This window comes from Scomber scombrus, chromosome 19 (assembly GCF_963691925.1).
Source record: "Scomber scombrus chromosome 19, fScoSco1.1, whole genome shotgun sequence".
Classification (NCBI taxonomy): domain Eukaryota; kingdom Metazoa; phylum Chordata; class Actinopteri; order Scombriformes; family Scombridae; genus Scomber; species Scomber scombrus.
The window spans coordinates 21,530,628-21,555,674 of NC_084988.1; the positions used below are offsets into that span (position 1 = coordinate 21,530,628).

At 39.9% G+C, this 25,047-nt stretch overlaps 3 protein-coding genes across 3 annotated transcripts; 1 reads left to right on the top strand and 2 right to left on the bottom strand.

The window, feature by feature from the left end:
* Positions 1-2,100: 2,100 nt before the first annotated feature.
* On the bottom strand, positions 2,101-7,263 carry psma6a (proteasome 20S subunit alpha 6a). Its single transcript, XM_062439989.1, has 7 exons — positions 7,095-7,263; positions 6,260-6,354; positions 6,002-6,083; positions 5,295-5,450; positions 4,885-5,063; positions 3,465-3,559; positions 2,101-2,928 (listed from the first exon to the last, which is right to left on the bottom strand). Exons 1-7 carry the CDS (start codon positions 7,168-7,170, stop codon positions 2,871-2,873), a joined length of 741 nt encoding a protein of 246 aa, XP_062295973.1. The 5' UTR covers positions 7,171-7,263; the 3' UTR covers positions 2,101-2,870.
* A 409-nt stretch (positions 7,264-7,672) lies between these two features.
* Positions 7,673-18,154, bottom strand: prorp (protein only RNase P catalytic subunit). The gene is made up of 10 exons (XM_062439729.1): positions 17,379-18,154; positions 17,121-17,259; positions 16,774-17,008; positions 16,324-16,628; positions 15,557-15,604; positions 15,306-15,438; positions 9,968-10,078; positions 8,532-8,680; positions 7,984-8,182; positions 7,673-7,892 (listed from the first exon to the last, which is right to left on the bottom strand). Exons 1-10 carry the CDS (start codon positions 17,797-17,799, stop codon positions 7,764-7,766), a joined length of 1,869 nt encoding a protein of 622 aa, XP_062295713.1. The 5' UTR covers positions 17,800-18,154; the 3' UTR covers positions 7,673-7,763.
* A 287-nt stretch (positions 18,155-18,441) lies between these two features.
* Positions 18,442-24,061, top strand: ppp2r3c (protein phosphatase 2, regulatory subunit B'', gamma). The gene is made up of 13 exons (XM_062439730.1): positions 18,442-18,637; positions 18,797-18,921; positions 19,997-20,101; positions 20,204-20,316; positions 20,769-20,866; positions 21,125-21,195; positions 21,319-21,451; positions 21,572-21,627; positions 21,950-22,025; positions 22,487-22,623; positions 22,942-23,079; positions 23,257-23,316; positions 23,464-24,061. The coding sequence occupies exons 1-13, from the start codon at positions 18,571-18,573 to the stop codon at positions 23,656-23,658; spliced, it is 1,374 nt and encodes a 457-aa protein (XP_062295714.1). The 5' UTR covers positions 18,442-18,570; the 3' UTR covers positions 23,659-24,061.
* Positions 24,062-25,047: the final 986 nt, after the last annotated feature.

Sequence of the window (25,047 nt, forward strand, 5' to 3'; positions counted from 1 at the left end):
CAGAGACTGATGGCCGAATTTTAAAAAGAGTTAGACCGCTCCAGGCTGCAGGAAAGAGAGGAGACATGATGAGATGTGAACACGTGACGCATTACGACGGGATGGGATCGCTTGTATGCTAAAAAAAAAAAAGTGGAATCGCTTTGTATTCTGTGGACGCTGCAAATCATTCTCACAAAAAAAACCATCCATCTGCAACACATGTACCTGCAACAGCTCTGTTGTATGATATTGTAAATGCTGTGTATACAAAGATGTATTTTTTATGGAAGCTGTGAATGTGTACAGTTGAGCAGGTTGTATATGTCAAGACAGCAAACAGTCCAGCACACTCCAGTTAAATTAAAACACTCATATTTAACAGTAAAAAGCTCCTGTGTGGATGTATTTGTGGAGATGGGTGACATGAAGGGGGGGAAACGGATGGTGCGTGATTGGAAAATGGTTCCGGTTGATGTTGTCTATTAGACACAAGGCGATCTTGGTAATATTACAATAAAAAAGATCACACAGAATCCAGCGTATAATAGACAGCGCCTGACAATATTACACAGGAAATTACTTTAACCATGTGGCCTTTCACCGCCGTCAGTCAGTCTATGCTTGTGTAAGCTCAGCTGAGTTTCAGCCACCTTTTTTCTTTTCAATACGATGCATTGTCATACAGGAAAGGACTGATAACCTAACAAATCCATTGCATTGAATGAGGAAGTCGCAGTTCAATTGAAACCTGCAAGGTGAGTTCCTCATGCTGGGTGTGTATAAAGAGATAAAAGGTTTAGGGTTTTTTTTTACGTGTGTGTGTGTGAGGAATGAGGTTCGGTCATTTAAATCAGGAAGTTTTTGAAAGGGTGGGGCTACGAGGGAAGCGACAGGAAATTCCCAGGAACAAGAACACTCAGCTGTTCTCGACATTCCTACTTTGCATCTGCCAAAGAGGGGAATCTCCGGCTGAATAACAGGATGCGTCAGTCAAACTCTGGGAGGTGGGGAGGAAGGGAGTTTTACTTAAATCAATAAATTACCAACGTCAATCTTAAACACACTTATGCAATTCTAGCATTGTGTTGCAGAGTCGTGCTCTAAATTAATTCGTTCACACTGCAAGTTACAACGGAGAATATCTGGATAATAAACATGCAATTTGTGCCTGAATACTCGTGCAGGCACCACAAATAATGTTTCCCCAATTAAACAAACTCTTTACCACAAAAGGTTTAATACTACCCATGGTCAACTATCTTGAGTAAATTAAAAATTTAAATTTAAAAGGCTGCTGATTGCCTTCTTACTAAGAAGTAGTTGGTGGTAAACAACTAAAGTAGATCATTTGGTCAGTTTTACATCACAATATGATACCAGCAGTGCTACCAGAATGATAATTTCAGCTTTGAATCATACTCATATCACACCAGGGTTATCTCACTTTACATACTGTACATACAAGTACAGATGTTAATAATCACTATTTTTATTGACAGAATTCCATAGAATAATATGAGAGATAAGAGTGTCGTGGCAGCCCTGAGTAGAGTTGGTGAGAAAGCACTGTGTTAATACAGTGACTCAAGATGCTACGGGACCACTGACACTGAGTAAGGGGGGATTACGAGGTATCGAGTGCTGTAGTTGTAGTGTGTAGTTAACACACCTCCACCTTCCTGTTTGCTCATGTCACACTCATCAGCTGAAGTGGGCGAAGTTATCAGACATATGTGTCATATCATGCACTGATCTGAATGTCCAGCATGTCTCTCTAGGGTCTGTGAAATGTCCAGGATGTCTCAATGTGATTAGTAAAAGTATGATACAAAACTGTCTTTTAATAATTAGAACATGAAGATAATCCACTATAAGAGAACTATTACCATGATAAATAGTCTAAGCCACTTTGACATTTTGAACTTTAGTTTCATAAACGTGACGGAAATTTCACATCACCCGAGTCACATAAACGATGGCGCTGATAAGTCAAACCGGCTAACATTTCTGTATTACTTCCTACATGGGCACTACCAGCATATATCTGTGTTGAATGCTGTCAGTTTACCGTAAAGGTGGCAATGCGTGCTGGGAAAAGGAAGCAGGGAAACTTCAGTGTTCAATAAAAAAACGTTTAATAGAAGTGCAGTGCAGTTCAGTGATAACAAGAGGATCAAAACCCAACAGGGAGAGGAGGACTCTATAACGAAATGATGGTGACTTCTCATTGACGATGACCTGAGTAGACTTAAACAGGGGTTGTCGCAATTGGGAAAAATCCCACAGCTGTTCCCTGGGTTATCACAGAGGATAAACATCCTGACATTAACGGTTGCCACGGAGAAAGAGAAGAGGACAGGATTTAAGCGGATGAATAATGTGAGATAAGAGTTGTGGTAGCCCTGAGTAGAGAAGGCGAGGAAACACTGTTTAAATACAGTGACTCAAGATGCTAAGGGACCACCGACACTGAGTAAAGGGGGATTACGAGGTATCGAGTGCTGTGGTTGTAGTGTTAACACACCTCCCCCTTCCTGTTGGGTTATGTCACACTCATCAGCTGAAGTGGGCGAAGTTATCAGACATATGTGTCATATCATGCACTGATCTGAATGTCCAGCGTGTCTCTCTTGGGTCTGGGACATGTCGAGGATGTCTCAATGTGATTAAAAGCAAGATGCGAGAAAGGGGTCAATGGAGGGGGAAGGGATTGGGTAACATATTCTCTCCAGCTTGTATGAAATGACCATCTTTTTCTTTGTCTCAGCTTCTTCGTGTTTTACATCTACGTCTCCGTCTTTTCGTGCGAGGGAGGCGGGGCTCCGTGGTGTTACTGTTACTGTTCTTCATCTGCTTGTGACAGCGGCCAACATGGCTGCCAGCTTTCTTCACTCTCGCTCAGACAAAGCCATCAGGTGAACATCGATCTCAGACTCTGACAGAATCCTGGAAGATAAACATAAAAGTTCGGGTTTTTTTGTTCTGGCGGCGTTCGTAGGCCATAGACACACACACACACACACATTCACGTTAACACACCCTTTAGTTACCCTATAACTACTTACTTTGATCTTAACCCCAAGGTTTTAGGGGACTTCCCTTACAAAACGGGTTTCTTTTTCTCATTTTTAATAACTGATGTATTTTCGAGTGCCGACAGATCAGCATGTTTTACTGCTTTAATCTTTTATTTTTTTCTCAGCACAAAAAAACAGCACTTCAAAGGCAGGAACAATCTGATCTGTTCAAGAGCTGCATGTGTTGTTGTGAATGCCAAAGACTTGTTTGCTTCAAAATATATCCGTGAGGTTTGGAGAAGCCTTTGTCATTTTTCAGCAGAAGCCTGCTTCATTTTAAATCTGTCAAAGCCATTTACAGCAGAGGAACCAGACTTCTGCCTGTGGCCAGGATCACATTTCTCACTCGAGGCCATCACAATAGTTTATCAGTTTCTTCCCTCTCCAGCTCAGGAAAATACTCACTTGAATTTCGGTTCTTGGGAAGTGATTACGCCCACCTCCAGTTCCGAGGGCTTGAAGTCGACAGACAGAACGGTCGACAGGCACGAGATGGCCGTCTGTATTGAAAAAGAGGGAGACGTTTAAAGAATTGTGACAGGAAGGAGAGGAAAATAAATTAAATATTGGATCTCTGAAATAGATGCATGTGAAGACAGTTTGGAACTTTATGTATAAATATGAGGGATACTTGAATTTGTTAATGGATTTTCAATTGATATATGAGTGAATGATAATCTGTGTTAATGCTATCAGGGAACAGTAAATCAGTGTGTATATGTGTGTGTGTGTGTGTGTGTGTGTGTGTGTGTGTGTGTGTGTGTGTGTGTGTGTGTGTGTGTGCACATAGTGGAACACATTTAACAATGAACACAATGTTCAAACTTTTAAAGAAAAACGTTTTAAAGAAAAACACTGCAAAATGTCGCTTGTAGCTTTAAATTTAGATCAGGTTACCCTATTCCAGTTGACTTCTAATTCTTTAGGGGAACCAGGTTTAATTTGAAACTGAAACTTAAAAAGGTGCAGTATGTAAGAATAAGAAATTCCTTCTCATTTTTAATATAAGTGGCCGTTACATGAGCTGCAGTTAACATCCTGTTACATGAGCTTGCACTCCGTTAGCATGAGCAACCAACTGTAAATAACAATATACATACACAATAAATAAATATCACACTATATTTGACGTGCTTTGCAGCAATGTTAGCTTACCTGTCCAATAGGAATGAATCCAGCTCTATGGCTCTTAGCTAGTGTTACACCCTGTTAGGGCTGTAGGGGGACGTTAGAGAGGCAAAGCACTTGGGAGCGAACATAAACATCACATCCTTTGGTTTTTCCCACAAAAACCGACCCAAGTCCTTTATATACACATCAGCACACAGGCTGTGACAGGAGAACTGGAAGGTCTGGAAGGTCTTATTTTATTATTTCTTTCACTTTCTGTTGATAATTTTAGTGAATTTTTTAAGGTTTTAAATATAAAATTCTTTCATATTGCACCTTTAATAAATAACATAACTTTACATCTGATCAATATTACGATTTTTAAATAACAAGTGAAACTATTTATGTGATATAAAGTATGAAGCGATAACCCAGGACAGTGACACAGTTGTAAAGCTCCCTGAATGCCCCGTCTAGAAAATACCAACAGAACTCCATGAAATCTCATTAGTAGTGGGAACCCTGCGACGAAACAATGTAATGCAACTTGCTTGACTGAAATACCTCAGTGGGGTTGTTTTAGGGCAAAATTCCAGCATGAGATTATGAATCTGATTACACCGGACTTCTATAATAATCACAGGAAGCTCGGAAATACTCTTGTAGGTTAGTTTTTTTTTTAGTTGTATATAAACAATGTGTGTATGTCCCAAACCTCTATAGTCTGCTTGTAGCTCCAGTCTAGTTTCTTTTTGACTTTCTTTTCCAGGAAGCTGTTGGCCTCAGTCTGCTTGACTCCAGCTGCTGTGGCCTTGAAACCGCAGTAGTATCCAGCTGGATCGCACTTATACAGCTGCATACCCAGCTCCTCATCAACTCCGACTAACATCATACCTGGAGGCAGAAAGCAAAGCGGCGGAACATGAGGGACGGATCAATATGAGTTATGAATATAGAAGATATTTTAATCTGCTATTCAATATCAGTATGATTTGACTATTTTGTGCCTTTGAAGTTTTTTAATGCAACAACATGTATACAATCATGGGATGCTAAACCTTTAAACAAACTTAATATGACATATATATATATATATATATACAAACACATGTTGACACTACTCACAGCATCCCAGCGGCCTCATCTCAGCGTTCTGCGTGTAGACTTGGGAGATGTCAGCCATGCGTTTGCACAGCATGTCCAGAGGGATTTCGTAGCCGTACTTATACTTGAAGTTGGCTGCTTCATACCGCGCCCTCTGCACCTGAGACCTGCCATCAGCTGGGGGGAAGAGGAGAGAGAAAATGTCCTTAACGCAAATTAATAAATGAACTTAAAACCACCAGGTCGACTTAAAATGAATCCATGAGGTGACAGGTGACAGCCACATAAGTCGTATCAGTTTAAATTAATGCTATAAAAAGGTAGATTCCTGGGGGTTTGGCCTTTAATGTTAAAAATGTATTTGACTGCCACCACAATTGCTGAGAAAGTATGAGCTACAGGCTAGTGTGGCTAAATGTAATACTTGGAAACATGACGTATTTGCAGCTCATAATGGGTCATATTTTATCCCTCAATACATCTCTTTCTTAAACTACACTTGTAAAGAAGGACGCATGTAAATTAAAACATGGCAACATGACTGCCTTCCCCATATGTGTGTGCGATTCCTTCTTAAAAACAATTATTGTTGAAAGAAGCTTTTGATATCATTTGATCCCTAATTGGCTCATTTTTGGGTAATTTATGAAACAAATCTCTGCACACCTGAGTAGTGTCAGGTGCAAAGGAGGAAAGTGCGCTGTCAGCTGGGAAAACAAACTGCTTACCGGTCATGCCGGTCATAACACAGCCGATGTCCTCTGTGATTGTGAACATATTGGTGACTGTCAAGGCGTCCAACAGCTTGTCCTGAGGAGAAGAAAAACACAAGACATTGCTAACAGCACACACATGCAACCCCGCAATCCACCAGTGTGACGTAACGACCATCATGACAGCTGGGGAATCTGATCACATGCTCGGTGAAGACACACAAACACACACACAAATGCCTGTGTGTTTATAATGTGTCCATTTATACTGACTGGGACTTTCTTCTGTGTGACGACCACGGCACAATCCTTCCCTCTGACTGCTACAGAGGTCAGTCCTCCCTGGTTGATGGCTTTGAAGGCGTACTCTGAGGACACAGACACAAGAATACAGGAACACACTGCTCATCAACTTGAACTCTTGTTTCTCCACTGGGGCAAACTTTATTGTTTACAAGAAAACAAAGGAGCCTGCTGTTTTAGGGTGTTATTCACTCACATATAAACAGTGGTTTTACATTCATTGTGTCAGTCAGTCTGAGGCTACATAATACTGCTCGGTTATGATAACTTGCGTAAGACCGTAAGAAACAGTATGTAATAAACTTTAAGTCGTTAAATTACTGGTTGCCATGTTTGGGTAAAATGACGACCTTCTGAAAACATTAGCATTGTTAGCACTTTTGTCCTCCTTTGAACAGAAACTACTCTGTTCAGGAGGTTCATATGTTGAATTCCTCGTCCACAAAACTCAGCTTTTTTAAATAAAAACTGTTAACATTAACTTATAGTTTTACTGTTAATATAACCTAATAAAGCTACATAGCAAGTGCAACTAGCGTTTGGTTAGCTAACATTTTAGCAACAATAACGTTAAATGGCTGTGTCCTATATTTAGCGTTTGTGTCGTTGAGTCAAAATGAATGAATCATATAACTGGTTATTCTACCCTGAAGTCATGCTGTTGTGTAATAATTACCTAAGCTTTCCTTTTCTTTTTTTTTTTACTAGCTACACTGAGTGATGAATGGTTGCTAACTTAGTATGACAGAGCAGGTTAAGCTTTCTTCGGGGTTTTTTTGTTGTTGTTTTTTTTCCCACCACTGACCGACTTGGTAGAGTCTTCCCTCCGGGGAGAAGATAGTGATGTGACGGTCAAACCCGGCGCTGGAGCCCCGGGACATGACTGCTGGAAGAAGCTGAGGGACACTGATGGAGACTAAAGCTGGACCTGGAGTGATGAATGAGGCAAAACATGGCAAACATCTGCTGCGGATGTGCTCTGTCCGAGGGAAGGCTTCAGTATCCGGGTCACTGATGACAGATGCCTGTATTATGGATGTATTATAACAACTTATTCTGATTCTCATTGCACACCCAGGGCCCTTACTGAAAGCAGTTAGTTCATCTTTTTTACAGTGAGATGTCAGAGTAAGTGTTTAGAGTGATCATTATTTATTTTAGTTTGTGTGTTTGTTTTTTTGGCCTGGTGTGGGGGGGGGGGGGGGGTGAAATGTTTGGACTGCATTGTTTTGAGCATATACAGTTTGATGAAATGATAAATAATACCAAAAATACTGATCGTTTAAAAAAATATATCATTATGAATGAAAGTCAAACCAAATTTCACTTTATCATAATTCAAAATGAAATAAAACGAAACAAAGTTTTTTATATGTGGTAAATGTTTTATTTACAAGTCCACAGCCATGATAAATGACTCAGAAATTATTCAACATCAAAAATACAATACTAGCACTAATCTACATGTGTGAGCTCAGGGTGTTTTGGTGAGGCAGAGCCATCTCTGAGGTACTTCATGAGTGCTCCTGTCCTCTGTGTCATCGTAGGGGACGTGCCACGAGTCTCCTGAAGTCTGTAGGATGGTGTCATAGCTGGGAATAATCTAAACACACAGACATACACAGTTAATTAATACGCTTCTCCACCCTTTCCTCTCATACCTTTCCTGCCCTTGTGTTTTCTTTCATCCTCACCTGAAATCGAACCCTCCTGCCTGCTGCGACAAATCCGTACACCACCAGCTGGTGCCCTCTCTGCCATTTGAAGAAGAGCCGTCTGGTGGCTCCGTCGGACAGGCAGGCCTTGTGGTCCCTCATCAGGTCCTTGCTCACAAACCGACAGTGGTTTCCAGAATGCAACGAGGCATAGAGCAGGAAGGGGTCGTCCTCCGAACTGATGAACACAATGACAGGCAGATGTGACGTAAACACTTTTAATATGACGTTCTAAATAAACAGAATAACAATGTGCTGAATGCCACATGTGATTTTATACTCCCTTATTCAACTTTATTCTATTAGCCAGCCACCCACGTGCTGCAGCATTGTCATGTGATTACTGCAACAAAACCCTTTGATTTTAATAACAGCTGTAAATAATGCACAATTAAAATTTATTGAATAAAACCATTTCCATGAGATAAGATTCCTTTCTCAGGAAATTTTACTTTAGCTGGCTAAATGTGTTTTATGTGTTTTCCGTGGAGCATTTATCCTTTTTTTTTGTTTTATCAGGTGCTCACATGTTTTCAGTAAAGAAGCAGTGAGCTTTCTGCTGGATAAGTTTCATGTCGTTTTTGTCCCAGGATCTGGAGGGCCGCAGCATGTGTTTCCTCCCCAACACCAGAACACTCAGGCCTTGACGCTCGAGCTCCGACACCACCGCCAACAACTGAAACACACACACACACAGCCCCACATTAAAACTTTTATATATTCTCACATTAAAAAAACAGATCATGAATATCATATGACACCATCGTGTCTGTATGCCGGCTCTATTAACTGTGAACAACCACACCTAACAATGCAAGCAGCAACAGCAGCTTCTACATGATTAATACAAGTCTGAAGTTTACTTGCAGCTACTACTATAACAATGGATGTAAAAATGTGTGTGTGTGTGTGTGTGCGTGCGTGCAGGATAATAAAACACGACTGTTTGTGTGCAAAAGATAAGCAGCAAAGATACAGTCACACAAGTTACAATGATTGTCAGGATTGGCATGACAAATACACACATCAATGTAACAGAGTTACAGACATATGAAACTCGTGTACACCTGCATTTACACACATTTCACACACTACCAGTCATGTTTTTCGATATGCCTCAGGACAGGAAGAACAGTGTTTGTATGTTAATTGACCTGGATGTGACTGGGACAACCCTGGGCTACTAAGACCTGTGAAATGCTACTAATTTCCACATCAAAAACTACTGCTTTTTCACTTTTGCAGCACTTCAGCAACAAATTGCCATAAAGGTATTAGTACTAAATGCTTGTTGCTTATAGTATTGTATTGTTTTCTGGCTTTAAAAGCATTTAAAAATCATAGATTCAGCAAGTGTCATTATAAGCTGTGTTTGTTGGCTTCTGGTTTAATTCATTTTGATCATTTTGACATTTGAATAAAAGTTTTTTTGGCAGTGGTCCTGATGTAAATTTCTAGGACTTTTGCATTCATTTTAATAATTTAATGAACTTTCCCGCAAACCAGATAGGGCGAGATAGGGAAATTGCTCGATCCATCTCTGCGTTTGAACTTTCCTTTGACTTGCAGCCGCAGAACATCTGAGAGGAGATGCGATACGTTTGAGGACACAGAGAGACAGACAGTTACGTTGACGCACGCACTCACATCCTGACAGATAGACAGATGTGGGCAGGCAGACAAGATAGCTAGGTGTTGTTCTAATCAGGTACTGGCCAGTTATAAAAGACACCTCCCACGCACATATGTTCACACACAAAAACACGTCGCGAGGTTAGTCATACCGCGACCGTCAGAAAAGCCCCTGGGTTGGTCCGACATATACGTAGGATGAAACTACTAAGAACTGAACTGTAAAACTGTGTGTGTGCATATGCAAGAGCTGTGAAAAAGTAGTGTTAACCTGGGAGAAGCTGTAAAATGTATAGCTTATCATTGTGCATGTGACTCTGAGTGCTCTCACCGTCTCCGACTGCCTGCATTTGTCCTTGTTGGTGTTTGCTACATTCAGTCCATCTATAACCACGTCAAAAGCCGGTTTCCTCTTCACAAATGCTTTGAACCTCTGCAACTCCTGAACAGAAACACACAGAGAAGACGAAGAAGGTTCACACACTGTTATAAATAGAAAAGGGCAGGTCAGTGGAAGGGAAGATTCTGATAAATGCATGAAGAGATGAATATTTTAACTGTGTACTTTGTCTTCATGTATGTATGATATTAAACTGTGTATATCATGGAGAAAGAAAGAAAACAATGGGTTCTACTTGTTGCCTTTATATTACATCTTCTGATGTCATTTAGGTGCTGCCAGCCAGGAGTTAAACTCCATTTAATTGACACATAAAAAGGAAAAGCACTGAATAATTTTCCACTAATATTTGTTGCTTTTATTGGCACTTAAAGACACTTTTAGGTTTTTATCTTTCTAATATGTTTTCTTTATTTATCCATCTAATAAGACAGTACATGATCTCAAATTTACTCATTTTCCCTTCACGACCATTGAGCCAAATCAGAAATGTGTTCATGTCCATATGTTTGGTTGACCTCATTTGACTGCCTGCTTCTCTGAGAAGTTTAGTGGCTCCCTAAACGGCTGATTAACAGTACTGAAAACTCTCTAATAACAAATTCAGGGGTTTGTTCCTCATTGCAGTCAGGCACAGAGGCTGAACTCAAGCTGTGAGGTGAATGGCCTGATGGTTGGCTGCTTCTCTGCACTGACTGATCAAAGGCCTGCCAGTAAAAATAAAAAAAAGTCTACCTGGCCCTTCCTTCTCGGTATTAACGTGGCAGAGTGCCAGCTAGTAGCCTGACAGGAGTAATCGAAAAAGTTAAAAGTTTATAACATTCATCTTCATGGGGCAAAATACAGCTTGGATACACACTAATATGACAAAATGTAAAGAAGGCAACTCTACATTTGGTCACACTTTATCTGCACAGTCCAGTATTCATACTTCCTATAAAGGGTCTGAGATAATCTGTAACAAAAAAGCTACTGTGGAGAGTCATCTGTAGATGTTCAAGCTTAATTTTAGCATTACCGCCTCGCCTAAAAATGCCACATATAGACATGTTTTGTCATCTGATAGTTGAATATGAACGACACAGTTTTTCTTTTGCACTGCAGGGAATGAGGAGGGTTTCATCAACGTAACACGGGTAGAAATGCTCACTCCAAGTTTCTCACCGTCTCAGACCCCCTTTTTTATTTTTTTTAAACATTCTCAGCCACCTGTGCGTCCCCTTCTAGTCAGTGAAAAAGGACTGTCTCACAACTTTGTACTATACCAGGAAAGTTGTGCAGCAGCTTAGTATAGGCCACCGGCACGGGAACATTGTTAGTACTTTCAATTTTAGATAGCGGCAGTATGGAAATAGGCTTCTGAGAATTCCCCTGGACTCGAAACTTGACTGCGCGCATACTGTCACGAACACTCGATCAAAATGTGACAGTAAAAAATATAAAAAAGGGTTGTAATGTTCCTCCTCTGAAGGAACTGGATTCTATAACTATATACTATATATATATATGTATATACCAATGGACTATATAAATTGCCTGCCAAGCCCTGTTGATGCTACTCTGTATACATTTTGATTGTGTTAGTGTACCTATGGCAAAAACACACTTACGACACTTAATCCACCACAATAATTAATCATCCAAAGAGTGTGCAGTTTCACATTGGATTGGTTGAGATGGGGGAGATGTGTGTGTGTTTGGGTGTGTGGAAAACGGAATGCGAGAAAAATAGCTGATGGATGAGAGACAGATGGAAGTCTGGAAGTGAGGAGAGAGAAAGGTGATGATAGAAGATGGGTGGAAAAAAGAAATAGTCAAAAAGTTGTTTTTTTTTTAAAGAGAGATTAAATTTGCAAAGAAAGAGAGAGTGAGGGCAGGAGAAAGAAGAGGAGAGATGGAGAGAAAGACGGAGAGAAAGTCCAGTATAATTATCCAGGGACTTTCCAGAGCTGATATGTGAAACCAGCTCTTTGTGCTGCTGTGGATAATATGACTGCTTAAAACACACACACACACACGCATGCACGCACACACGCACACACACACACAAAAACCTAGACACATTTGCACTTGCATACATAAGTCTACAGTGCCACTTATGCACCACTATGACACAAAGCGTGGTGGTATTCAGAAAAGCTAGCCCACAGCTGATGGGCTGTATGCATATGGATACTACAAGCTGCAAGCTGTAAGCTACATCTACATCTACATGTACAGTTTTAACCACGGTTTACTGGAAACTTCCTCTTTTCTAGTCCTTATATTGGTTTCACCTTTTTCGGAACCTTTATATGTTGATTTGGTTGTAATTCTATGTTTTCATTGCAAAAGTAGTACAGCTTTTATGATTGATAATGACATAAAAACTACACTGAGAATCCATATTACATATTAAACCTACTGTAGGTTGCATTATTTCACATTTTTGAGCTAATATTTCATCCAAATGGCATTTAATGGAAAATCATTTCTGATAATAGCAGAAACAGCAGATGGTTATATAGTAGCTAATCGTGTATGACTTTCATTTTCTTTTTCACTGCGTCTAACTGTTTTATATATTTATATTTGCCGCTGAAGTGAAACTGTGTCATGAACTGAAATGCCTTAAAGTAAAAAAAAAAAAAAAAACAGTAGTCTATGTCAGGAAAGACAGAGCTAAGAGTGTTTAAAAGTTCAAGTTTTCTGTTCCTGTTTAAATAAGTCTCGTCTTGTTTCGAAGGTTAATTTAGCTCTAAGAGCCTGAACAGAAAATTACAAACTCCCTCCACAATTGAAGCTAACTAGCTAGCTAAATTCTGCATCTTCAAATGTTAGCCATGTCTGTCACTCCCCAGACTAAAATATCTCAACAGCAATTTGACATTAAATTTTATATAGACCCAGACGGCGTATCCTAATAGATAGATAGATAAATACTTTATTAGTCCCTCATGTGCAGCCCCGGACTTTAGCTGTAGCGCCATCATGAGGTTCACATTTATGGTTTGGGGTGAAACGTTGCAACTGTTGAATTGCTATGAAATGAATACAGACATTTATGTTCCCCTCGGATGCATGGACTGTAATAATGTCTTTGTTTACTGTCAAGAATTCAATACTTTAGCAAAAAATAAATAAATCAACTTTCAAAACTAATGGCATTAGCCTCTGCTGTGCTTTGTGCTAAGTGTTAATTAGCAAACGTTAGCATGCTAACACCCTTAACTTAGATGGCATACAAGGTAAACCGGATACCTACAGTCTCAAAAAATGACTATTTTGTTAATTGAAACAAAAGTGAAACCAAGTGGGTTCCTCTAATTTATAATTGCTGTTTATGTCACACATAGCTTTCTGCTTTTCTGGTCACTCGATGCAGTGTGAAAAAAGCACGTCTCCTCTGCTTTGTCACCTTATCTGACTTGATCGCTGTCTACTTTATTCCGTGTCTGTGTATATCTAATATGTGCTTTAAAAATGCATCATGATTTCCTGCTGGCTGTGACTCTACTGATCACCAGACGCAGACAGACGTCAACTCCTTCCTTCTCTTCCTCCGTCTATCTCTGTCCCTCCCTGCATCTGTCGTCTCTCTGTTGTCTGAATAACTCTGTTTGCCCATAAAATGAATTGCCTTAAATGGCAAATTAATAAACTGGAGTGTAGCTACGTGTCTGTCTGCCTTCCTCTCTCTGTCTGCTTGGCGGGAGGTCGCTGTGGTCCAGATTCACATGGTGCTCCACATGGTGGAAATCCCCTCAATTTAACTAACTATTCCACTGACAAACTTCCCCTGACTACAGAAACACACAAAGGGAGACAGCAAATGTTGTCTCTGCTCATAAATTGAATATGACATGTTATTATTTACATATTATTGATGTTGCCAAGCTTCTTTCTGGCACTATTTCTGATAAAAAATTAAGTTTTTTGCCATTATGATACTGATAAATTACAACCAGGGCATTCCAGTCCAGTGAAAATAATTGCACCCTGCATACATACTGTACTCATGCAAGATAAAGTGAAGACCTCCTCCTCTTGGTTTTAAAAAAAAGGAGCATGCAATTTTAAAAATACAATCCTCATTTTGTGTATGCAGCCCTGCTTCAATATCCTGCTTTTCTGTGAGTTGAAATTGTGTCTGTTGAACAGGTGGTGAGAGCTCTGCTTCCTGGAGAGCATTTAACACATGACACATTCACCTTGATTCACTACCCTTGTTTACTGTAACAGCAGGAAAACATACTGAATTGAGTATAAAAGATTCAATCTTACACTTTTTTGGTTTGTGACCCCTTATAAAAAAAGCAGTGTCTGCTTGGCTCCACTTGACACCTTTTCAGATGTCTGAGTTGTTAGCAGTTACGCTCTTCACTTCTCTGACGGTTTCATTTGAATAACTGTCTGAGCCGCAAAGAATATTATACCACAAAAAAAAAAAAAGATCACAGAGGTCTCTCTTTCATTCTTCAGACCCATTTTCTCACCTCACGACCCCCCAGATTTAACTTGTGACCCTAAACCATAAATTGGAAAGCACTGGACTAAACCAGCTAACTGTATATAAGTTAAAATAGTCACACCTCAATCCGCTACAACAGTAAATGCTGCTTACACACTGGTGTATCAGTATTAATAATATCTCCCTACTACCTATCTCACTACTTTTTCTTTTGATACTATTTTGCTGATAACAGTACTTTCACACTGCTGTATTGTTAGTTTATGTAAAAACTGATTACTTCTTACATCACTGTCTGTGATTACATCACTGCTGGTAAACCTTACATTTAAATATGCGGATTAATGACTAAATATCAAACTCAGAGAAATGAATGAGTACAGTCTTGGAGCCAGATGGACAAGAAGTTTCAAATTTCTCTCTTAACTTCTCTTTTTAAAAGGAGGTCTGTTGTTAACCTGTTCTCTTCTCATTCATCTAGATAGTGAAAGCAGCAGTTTGAGCAGCTGCTAATCTGCTTAAACAAACCTCAACAGATCGGAGCTGCATGTGAACCAATGACGCCATCTAGCAGAGGTTAAGGAGCTAGAAAAACTACCGCACTATAATATTTGATAGATAAGCCTCAATAGATATCTGATCTTTGAATTTTTAACACATTTTTTGAAATATTGACTTTCTATTTAGGATTAAAAGTGTCAATTTACAAAGAGAAAAGCTGGCAAAACACCCCATTTCAAACTACTGAAGGTGAAAGTTCACAAACTTTTACTAATTAATAAAAGAAAGAAACCTGGTTAAAATGTAGATCAAACCCACCTCTGGTGTGGTCTTTTTGAAAACATCTCGCCCCTGAATGATGTCTGTCATGACTCTGTCTTTCAGCTGCTGGTACTCCTCCACAGTCAGCTGGATGGACTCCAACTGTGTCCCACAACACCTGCACACACCCCTAAACACACACAAATACACAGTACATACTTATATACTTAAATTACAGGATGTCAACAAAAAACGGAAAAAGCTGTTATTAAGTGTGTTAATGTTGAAGACGAAAGTGGTGTTATTACTTTGGGGTGGCCTTGGTCCAACTTCCAGTCCATTTCTGACCTGTGAGGCTGAAAACATGGAGGAAGATACAGAGAGTGAAGAGGTGGAGACAGAATATCACTTCCTGTTATGCTGTGGAGGTTTAAGGATCTGAGAGAGGGTTTCTTTATAATAATAAAAATATATAAATATATATCCTGAGTTCATCCATCTCCTTTATGTGGAGAGAAAAGTCAATGTTGATATGATTGTTGATATTTGCATATTGTATATGTATTGCTAATCATCTATTAATGTATACATTTTTTCTGTACTGCTTTCACAAAATAGCTTCTGATCTGTCATTCCAATAAACCTTATTTGAACTTATTTGAATTTGAATAGAGAAATGAGAGCGAGGAGTGACGTGAGGTTGTGTATAACAATAGAAGTGAAAGAGATCATGTGAAGTTCGTGCTGACTTTATGATCATCACTGTATTAAATTTGGAGGGAAAAAAAGAGGAAAAAGTTGGATCTGTGCATTCCTATGTGTTTTTAATGAGACCAATATTAATCTTATTTTAATTAATCATAAAAGAGAGGAGAGAAAATCATCTAATATTTATTTAGAAGTCATATCTTTGGAAAAAAAGTTTGAGTTGAGTATTTCTTCTCATGTTTATTTATAGGTAAATAAACATATTGACAGACTTTGACACAGTTCGGAGAAGTGATGCTTCTGAGTTTAGGAAATCTTGTAACCTGCCTCCCATCTAACCCTCATTATCTTCCTGGTTCTCTTGTACCTCTCAAACCAGGTCTTGATGGTGCTGGTGAGGCTTTGCTGGGGGTAGATCTGGTTATTCCTCATGTAGAGCAGAATCCCCAGCAGCCTCTCCTGGTGCTCGGTGTCAGACGTGACCTCTGCTCCCTGCTCCTCTTCCTCCTTACTATTCGTCACTCTCTTAAACAGAGCGTCCCAGGTTTCCTGGTGTGGGCTCAATCCGTTTTCCATTAACTCGTCATAAAGGGCCCAGGCGGTGGTCGCGTCACCGTTTAGCATCGCTGCCGTGATGATGTCACCGTAGTTACGAGGTGATGGGGTAAAGACCTGTTGGGATGCAAGTAAAAACAGCTGACGATAGAGCTCCACCTCCAGTATGACAGGGATGTGATAACAGGGGTGAAAAGCTGAATAATAACACTACTTTTTAAATGAGGCGTCACTTTAATGAACTTTTTAAAACAATAATCACCTTCTTAACTTCCTGCAGTATGCCGATAGCCTCCCTCCACCTCACTGTCTGGCTGAAGGACTTGATAAAAAGGCTGGAGGCCCCTGTGTCCAGAGAGGGGAAGCTTCCCCGCATGATGTCATAGACGTCAAAGACCTCTGCTTCGTGGCCGCCTCTTACACAAAGAGTCAAGTACCGTAGTAGCAGCTCATAGGATAGCGTTCCTGTTTCCATGGCTACAAAAGTCAGCAAGGACCTGTGGCGGAAGAGGTACATGTTGATTTATGACCTTTAAAGTGGATGCAAAACAATCTGCAAGAGTTTCAAACGTCAGAGACACACAAACACCCTCTTCCTCCTCCTCTTACTTGGCAGTATCCAGCTGGGCCCCAGAGGAGAACAGTGCATTCATCATCCTGATGTCAAAACGTTGCATATTTCCATGAGACTCCTTCAGCTTCCTCCACTCAGCAGGAGACAGCGGGCGCTCGGGAGGCTGCAACTTCCCTAATAAACCATCAAACAAAAATATGCAATTTGTTTCCTAAAATTTTGTTGTATTTGCACAAAAAGCTCTGACAGTAAAAGTGGATAAAAGCCTTGTTGCCAGTTGCAGTTTCCCCTACCTGCTTCTCTGCTCTCCCTCCTGACAGGCTCCTCATTCTCATCCTCATGGGCCATGGGTGCTTTCCTCTTCAGCATCTCTGCCGTCCTCTTCGCCGTCCCAGCAGCGAACACAGATTTAGGGAAGGACTGCTCCTTTTTACCTCTTCTCTCCACTGCACCATCCCACAATTCCTCCTCCACCCATCTGTTAGTGCCATGTTTCCCTCCAGCCTGTCTGTTGGTCTGTCTGTTGTTCCTGTCTGTCTCTCTGCTGCGGGCAGGGTTAAAGTTTGTGTTTCTGGTGCACAGAAAGCGTGCTGTGGGAGACACCACTAATGACACAGGAGTCTTTATGGTGAGAAAAGCTGAAGTTCCTTGGTGAAAGAAAGGCTGTAGTGGCTTCAGGCATATTCTGACTTTTAAAATCAAGGTGGAGCCCATGTTAGGATGTGTTATACTGTACCTCTGCGCTTGATAGAATTTAGTATAAATTATTTATTACTACTTCACATCAGTTATACATCCTGATCTTTCATATCATACACAAACTGTATTAACCAATTATCTCCCTGTTTGTTACATGAATGAATAACCTGAAGGTGAGACGAGCCAGCTAGTAGTTACTGAAACACATCTTTCACTCTCTCGTTGGTTCTGTATATACACCATTCAAACCCCTTTAAACGACATTCACTCTTTAACCTGAAAGACGTCTTCAGCTATTGATCAGCCTCTGAACTTCAGGGAGAAAAACACACATATGTACAGGCATGAGTCCGGTCGCACACTTTTAAACGTCATCAAAGTATGACAGCTCTCCGTTTTGTGAGCTGCGTCAAGTTTAGAACATAACAACAAAAACCATACACATACCGGAATCAGAGAACTGCTTTCAGAATAAAGGTTCAAAACGGGCGTAAAATGATCAGTTAAAAGAAATAGGAAAATATGTCATCGTCATGTCATGTATTTTGATGCTTCTTTGTGTACCTTCTGAAAAAGGGGTTGGAATTGTTTTAGTAACCCTAAACTCCCCCAAAAAGAGCAATTACTGTGACAATAACTCTGACCGGAAGCCCTATTCCTGTTTTGTGAGCTAACTTGACGTCAGTTTAGCGTCGCTTAGCTACTTTGCTCAACTTTACGCAGTTTTTGACTTTTGAGATAGAAAACCTTACACTCATGACAGTTTAGGGCTACTTCTTAGCAAGCATGGCTAAAGAGAAAGAGCCTCACTGGTCGGACGTTTTGAAAAGGAGGTTAGCAAACTCCCAGAAAGGTGAGAAATACTGTAAAGTGACGTTTGCTAACGTGAGCTAACTCACTGAGAATTGAACGTACCGAGTTAAAGATGAGTGAACATGAACAGTAATGTGTGTTGTTTGGTTTGTTTACTGACCCCGAGTGTTTTCCTGCAATGTCTGTGTTTCTGTAAAAGAAGAAAGAAGCGAAGAAGAAAATAAAGCAGAAGAAACTGAGCTGTTCACCAAATATTACACAGAGTGGAGGGGAGGAGGCGACAGAGACAAGTCCTACAAGAACATCCCTCGGTTCTACTACAGGGTAACATAAACATACCTTACATTTATAAGCCCAGTGAAAACTGCTGTCACTCACAAGTTAACTGTATTATGGTACAAGACAGTGCTAAACTCCCCAGCATTTGCCAATTAAACGTGTTTCTGTTTACAAGAATTGTTCAACTTTGTATTAGCAAGAATAGAAACAAGATATGTCATATAGGTCTCTGTATGCTAATAATAATACAACTACAAGATTATATTACAGGTGTTATGCCACTGTATGGCAGGACACCCTGACAGGTGTTTACTGCTGGTATGATGAGCTGAAGGAGTCCACGATATTGTCAGGATCACATCATTTAGCTTTACTATTAAACAATGATAATGTTAAATCATATTCATACATTATATAATGACTGTGTGTTGTTGTTGTTTTTGTTTTAAACCCTTGAAACACTTTTAACCCTTGAAATGATGAAGGCACTTGAAAATGACAGGATAATACAAAATGTAAACCATACTCTGGTGTTTCATTTGACTTCTGTAAAGTGTGTCCAGTGTGTAGGATTTAGTGGCATCTAGTGGCGAGGTTGCAGATTACAACAAACTCAATATCCCTGCCCTTTAAAACATATAGGAAAACTACAGCGGGTGTGAAACTCACAAAAAACACCAAAGATCCTCTTTAGACCCAGTGTTTAGTCTGTTCTGGGTTACTGTAGAAACATTGTGTTACAATACGATGGCCTCAATGGAAGAGGACCCCCTATGTAGTTACGGTTCTTATTTTCAGGTGATTATACACTAATGAAAACATGCTTAAGCATAAAATGTTCAGTTTCCACCAAGTTCATTCCACTTGATGCCATTAATTGCACACACTGCACCTTTAAGATTTCATTAAAGTCTTATAACCTTTAACTGAAATCAGGTTTGGATTCAAATAAAATACTGTCACTAAGTTTGTTTACTAAATATTCAGTCAATCCTGATCGATATAAGGAACCATAAAGTAATCTTTGGATGGATGGGAAAAACAACACTGAATGTAAATGTTATTAACTCATGTATCGAGGTGAAGAAGGGAAAATTAGTCTGATGATGTTGTTTTGCAGCTACCAGCAGAGGATGAAGTTTTACTCCAGAAGCTGAGAGAGGAATCCAGAGCAGTCTTCCTCCAGAGGAAGAGCAGAGAACTGCTGGATAATGAAGAACTCCAGGTATAAAACTTAAAAATAGTCAGTCATAGAACTTACTACTGCAGTAATGACTACATTATTTTTTATTATTTTATTCTATATTCTTTGCCTGTGTGTCTGTAGAATCTGTGGTTTCTGCTCGATAAGCACCAGGTGCCTCCTGTGAGTGGAGAGGAGGCCATGATCAGCTATGAAGCCTACCTGCAGGTGGGGGGAAAGGCTGGACCCAAGTGCGCGTAAGTTAAAGGAAGTTTAACGGCAACAGTGGGTAAACCCCCTGTGCGTACTTTGTTGTTTCCTTCACGGATCAAAGGTTGACTGTGGGAAATACCCATGTTACCTTAAACTCTACATCCTCCTGTCCTGGCGTCTGGGATCTGATCACCTGAGCTAACCCATGAAGGTGGAGGCGGTGATAAAAAATGAACTTTAGTGCACACATTGAACCAGGAAAAGGACATGAATTACGCAGATGGTGTTCACTGCAAGTTGAACATGGTTTAAGTTTCCCAAAAGGAAGTAATGTGTTGACTTGTGGCAATAGAAAGATATATTTGTCTTTACAGTCTGTAACAGAAACTACTTGGAAAAATAAAACCCAATTAAAAAGACTTATTTTCTAGAAGACATGGGGTGTGTTTTAATGAAAAGTAACAATCACTCCTCTTCTCTCCTCTTTTTCCTTCAGAAAATTCTTCACAGCCAGAGTGTATGCCAAGCTGCTCCACAATGACCCTTACGGCAGGATCTCTATCATGCAGTTCTTTAACTACGTCATGAGGAAAGGTCAGCACCTTCATCTGGCTTTCTCCTCTACTATGACTCCCACAGTTTGAGCAGCTAAAATCTGTAAAGATAAACAAATGTATCTTGAACTGAGCAGGTAGAAGAAAAGCAAACAGATGCAGGTCTTAAAGGCTTCCTGCTGTCAACCAATACAACAAATGTACCATATCATATATATATATCATCATATTTGGTTTTGTCGGTATCTCCCAGCCTTGTTCACCTGTTTCTTTTTTTCTTTTCTCTCTGTGGATCCAGTGTGGCTGCATCAGACCCGGATAGGTCTGAGTCTGTATGATGTGGCAGGACAGGGTTACCTCAGGGAGTCGGTAAGCGTTTCCATCTGATTCTATCACTGATTTCATGTGGCGTACAAAGTTTTCACTCTTCATAGTAATGAGCCAGACAGTAACAGATTAGTAGACATTTCAAATGCTTGTTATTCTTTACAGGATCTGGAGAACTACATCCTGGAGCTGATCCCCACTCTGCCTCAGCTGGACGGATTGGAGAAGTCCTTCTACTCCTTTTACGTCTGCACTGCCGTCCGCAAGTTTTTCTTCTTCCTCGACCCCCTCCGTACCGGTGAGACTGAACCCTGCATTACTAAACACCATGAATATAAACCAATAAACAAGAATAATTTTCAAAGTCAGCAACAACTTTTTCTTTACTGAAGATGTTTGTATGTCTCCTTTTTTTCAGGAAAGATTAAAATCCAGGATATCCTGGCCTGCAGTTTTCTGGATGACTTACTGGAGGTAGGCTGTGTTTTCTTTGCAGTTGATTGTGTCGATGAATGTTCAGACCAAAGTTTCACAATGAGAAGTAACCCCTTAAAAACACTGTAGGGAAAAGCTACAGCGGTGTGAACGGGCCCTCCTCAACACCTCCAACACCTCTTTTAACAGCCAATCAGCTTGTAGCGATATCAGCTGGTTTCACCAATACTAGAAATGCAATTGTAGCAAATAACTCACTATCACTATCCTCATTCATATTTTAAGATGCTACAAATTATGCCTTACTTATTTATTACCTCTCTTATACACTCTCTCTCTCTTTCCCTCTCTGTGTTTCCAGTTAAGAGACGAGGAGCTGTCTAAAGAGAGCCAGGAGTCCAACTGGTTCTCGGCCCCCTCGGCTCTGCGAGTCTACGGTGAGAGGACACCTGTGTGTGTGTGTGTGTGTGAACTGCTCAGTTTCACAGTCTCACATCTAATGTTCATGTTGCTGAATGATCAGGAATAAAGCAGGTGTCAGGCACTCAGGCAGTACTGTTTTTTAGCATTCTTTAGTGTCAATACTGCACAATATGTTATCATATCGTCCAGTTTAATTAGAAGACTTTGGTGGAAATATTGGAGTTTTGCTATGAGACAGTTTTCAGCCTTTTTCTTGTGCTGCTAAGGAACTCCAATTCAGTGATTGTCAAATTTTCAAACCTAGAAGCCAAAACTTTGGTACGTAGCTGAAATATTTAAATTATGGAATTATAAATGACAGTGTATCTATTTAGTATGGGTATTATTAGCTATTAATATCTATATCAATTCTTGCTTCTGTTTTTGCAGCTTTCTGATTTATTTATTTTTCATTTTCATCTCTTTCTCTCTACAGGCCAGTACCTCAACCTGGACAAGGACCACAACGGCATGTTGAGCAAAGAGGAGCTGTCACGCTACGGCACAGCCACCCTCACCTCAGTCTTCCTGGACAGAGTGTTCCAGGAGTGCCTCACCTACGATGGAGAAATGGTACGACAGAGAGCAAGGACCAGGAGGGGCGCTGACACCATATTAAACAACAGCTTTGAAGCCTCTTAACATAGATTCTCATGTCCTTTGTGGAAGCATTCATTAAGTTTCTTCACTCATTTATTCAGGCTTTTGTCTGTAGTTTGTCACCTGTGTGTATGTTAATGTTCAACTTCAAACAACCCTCTCCCATGCCGTTAATCTTCAGCTGTACAGTGTGTTCTCTCTGGCAGGAAAATGACAGGGTATTGGTGTTAAGTGGTTTGTTCTATTCAAATAACACATAACACATTTGCTTTTCTGTTTATTTTCTTCCAGGATTATAAGACGTACTTAGACTTTGTGTTGGCCTTGGAGAACAGGAAGGAGCCGGCAGCGCTGCAGTATATTTTTAAACTTTTAGACATGGAGAATCAGGGATACCTCAACGTCTTCTCCCTCAACTACTTCTTCAGGGTATCAACTACACACCCCTCACACAAGCACACTAAACAAGGCATTGAGTCAAACAAGGTGTCATCCAAGCACTTTAGTCATTAGTCACAACATTTTCACCTTAACTGCTGACTCTAATTTACATTCACACTCACTTTGTTGTTACGTGTTTCATGATGTTCTCTTGATGTTTTTCAGGCCATTCAAGAACAGATGAAACTCCACAGTCAAGAGCTTGTCTCCTTCCAGGATGTCAAAGTAAACACACACACACACACACACACACACTCACTCACACACACATTTGTTTCTCTGTATTTGTTAGAACCCTCATACAAAAAAATAAAATGGACCAAAATGTCCTCCCTGTGGTTTAAAACTGAAAGTGGTCCTCTCTCTCCTCAGGATGAGATCTTTGACATGGTGAAGCCTAAAGATCCCTACAAGATCACACTCCAGGATTTGGTCAACAGTTGCCAGGGCGACACGGTCACCAGCATCCTGATCGACCTCAACGGCTTCTGGACCTACGAGAACAGAGAAGTGCTGGTCGCCAACGACAACGACGGCAGCAACACAGCCGACCTCGACGACACCTAAAGACAATTACCAACAAACAAAATCACGTCTGTTAATGTTTCATTCAGCAGGACACTGAACCCTGACCTGCTGACTCATGTTAAGTTTCAGCAGAACAGGAAAGAAATGAATGAGCTGGATGGAAGGAAGAAAATCAGGCATGGTGCTTTGTGTAAATATCGTTCTGTTATTTATATTGTAAAGAAGACCTAATATACATGTTGTCATTGACCTTTTTAAAATAAATGTTTCATTTTCTGACCATGCCTGTATGTTTATGTTTCCATCTGCCTCAGCTTTCATGTTTTATGCAGGCACCTCATCATTCACATCCACTGGAATTAAACAGCCCACACACATGATAAACAATATATAGATACTGTATGAATCAGTGTTTACTGAAGGGAATCAACTTGTGGAAAAACTGCATTGGACTGTTTTTGTAAAGTTAAAATATATTACATAATCGCCTTAATGATGTTTTATTAAATGTAAGTAATATAAAAGATTTGTTATTATATAATGAACAACTGAGCTTCACTTGTTGAAATGTAAGTTTTTGGCATTATTATGTGCGACAACTCAAGATTCACTTACTGTTTAGTTTTTTTCTTTAGTTTTAACCATATCTCACAGTTTGTCAGTGATTTGACATAATTTTTTACTTTGTGAAGATGATAATGTTAAAACATCACAATTATATCAACAGAAATTCTTTCAGAAAATGTTTTAATCATAAGTGGTGATATACAGAACATACCCACAGATTGATCAGCCTTGAGTTTTAAATGTTATTTTGATGTTGAGGGTAAACAGGCACCATATTTCGACATTGCATGATTTATAAATGGATAAATCAGAATGAGAGAAGTTTATGGAATAAGAGGGATGGGATTATTTAACATTACATACTATGAATGAAGCAGTTTTCTAGGCAGAAGAAATGGTAGTATAAAATACTCAATACCTCTATAACAGTGGAATACTGTCATTAACAACTTTACATATACAATAAAACAACAAAAGTCAACTCTTTAAACTTATCAAGGTTTTTATTAATGCATTGAAAATATAAATATGTATATACAGAGTCATTACAATTTAAGATGCCAGTTAAAAGAACATTTTTTGCATATGCTGGCCCTTCATTTTACTAAAGCGAGTCACCGAGCAACTAACTTTAAAATCTCTTCTTGAAATGGATCATTCTGAAAGGAGGTGTGTGTCATTTTTTAGTCATTTCTGTGTTAGCAAGAGAAACCTCAAGGCCACAGCGTCTGTGTATCTTCTACTCCTGACTAAACCCTTGTGCTCTGCTCTCTAAGGACGTCTGTAATTACACCCCGCAGCCACATCAGTGGATTGAAATAATGAATAAGAAGCTTATAACAGTTTAGCCACAGCAGCTCC

Bases quoted from the DNA above. Each gene is read 5' to 3' on its own strand.
- psma6a (XM_062439989.1), bottom strand. From the start codon at position 7,170: ATGTCCCGGGGCTCCAGCGCCGGGTTTGACCGTCACATCACTATCTTC. The intron at 6,084-6,259 runs GTCAGTATAAAT...TCTTCTCCTCAG, and splicing joins TCACACAGAAGAAAGTCCCA to GACAAGCTGTTGGACGCCTT. The intron at 2,929-3,464 runs GTGAGTATTTTC...TTTATCTTCCAG, and splicing joins TCCCAAGAACCGAAATTCAA to GATTCTGTCAGAGTCTGAGA.
- prorp (XM_062439729.1), bottom strand. From the start codon at position 17,799: ATGGGCTCCACCTTGATTTTAAAAGTCAGAATATGCCTGAAGCCACTA. The intron at 17,260-17,378 runs GTAGGGGAAACT...ATGGTTTATTAG, and splicing joins GAGGGAGAGCAGAGAAGCAG to GGAAGTTGCAGCCTCCCGAG. The intron at 15,605-16,323 runs GTACAAGAGAAC...CCATGTTTTCAG, and splicing joins ATCAAGACCTGGTTTGAGAG to CCTCACAGGTCAGAAATGGA.
- ppp2r3c (XM_062439730.1), top strand. From the start codon at position 18,571: ATGGCTAAAGAGAAAGAGCCTCACTGGTCGGACGTTTTGAAAAGGAGG. The intron at 20,867-21,124 runs GTCAGCACCTTC...CTGTGGATCCAG, and splicing joins TAACTACGTCATGAGGAAAG to TGTGGCTGCATCAGACCCGG. The intron at 23,080-23,256 runs GTATCAACTACA...GATGTTTTTCAG, and splicing joins CCCTCAACTACTTCTTCAGG to GCCATTCAAGAACAGATGAA.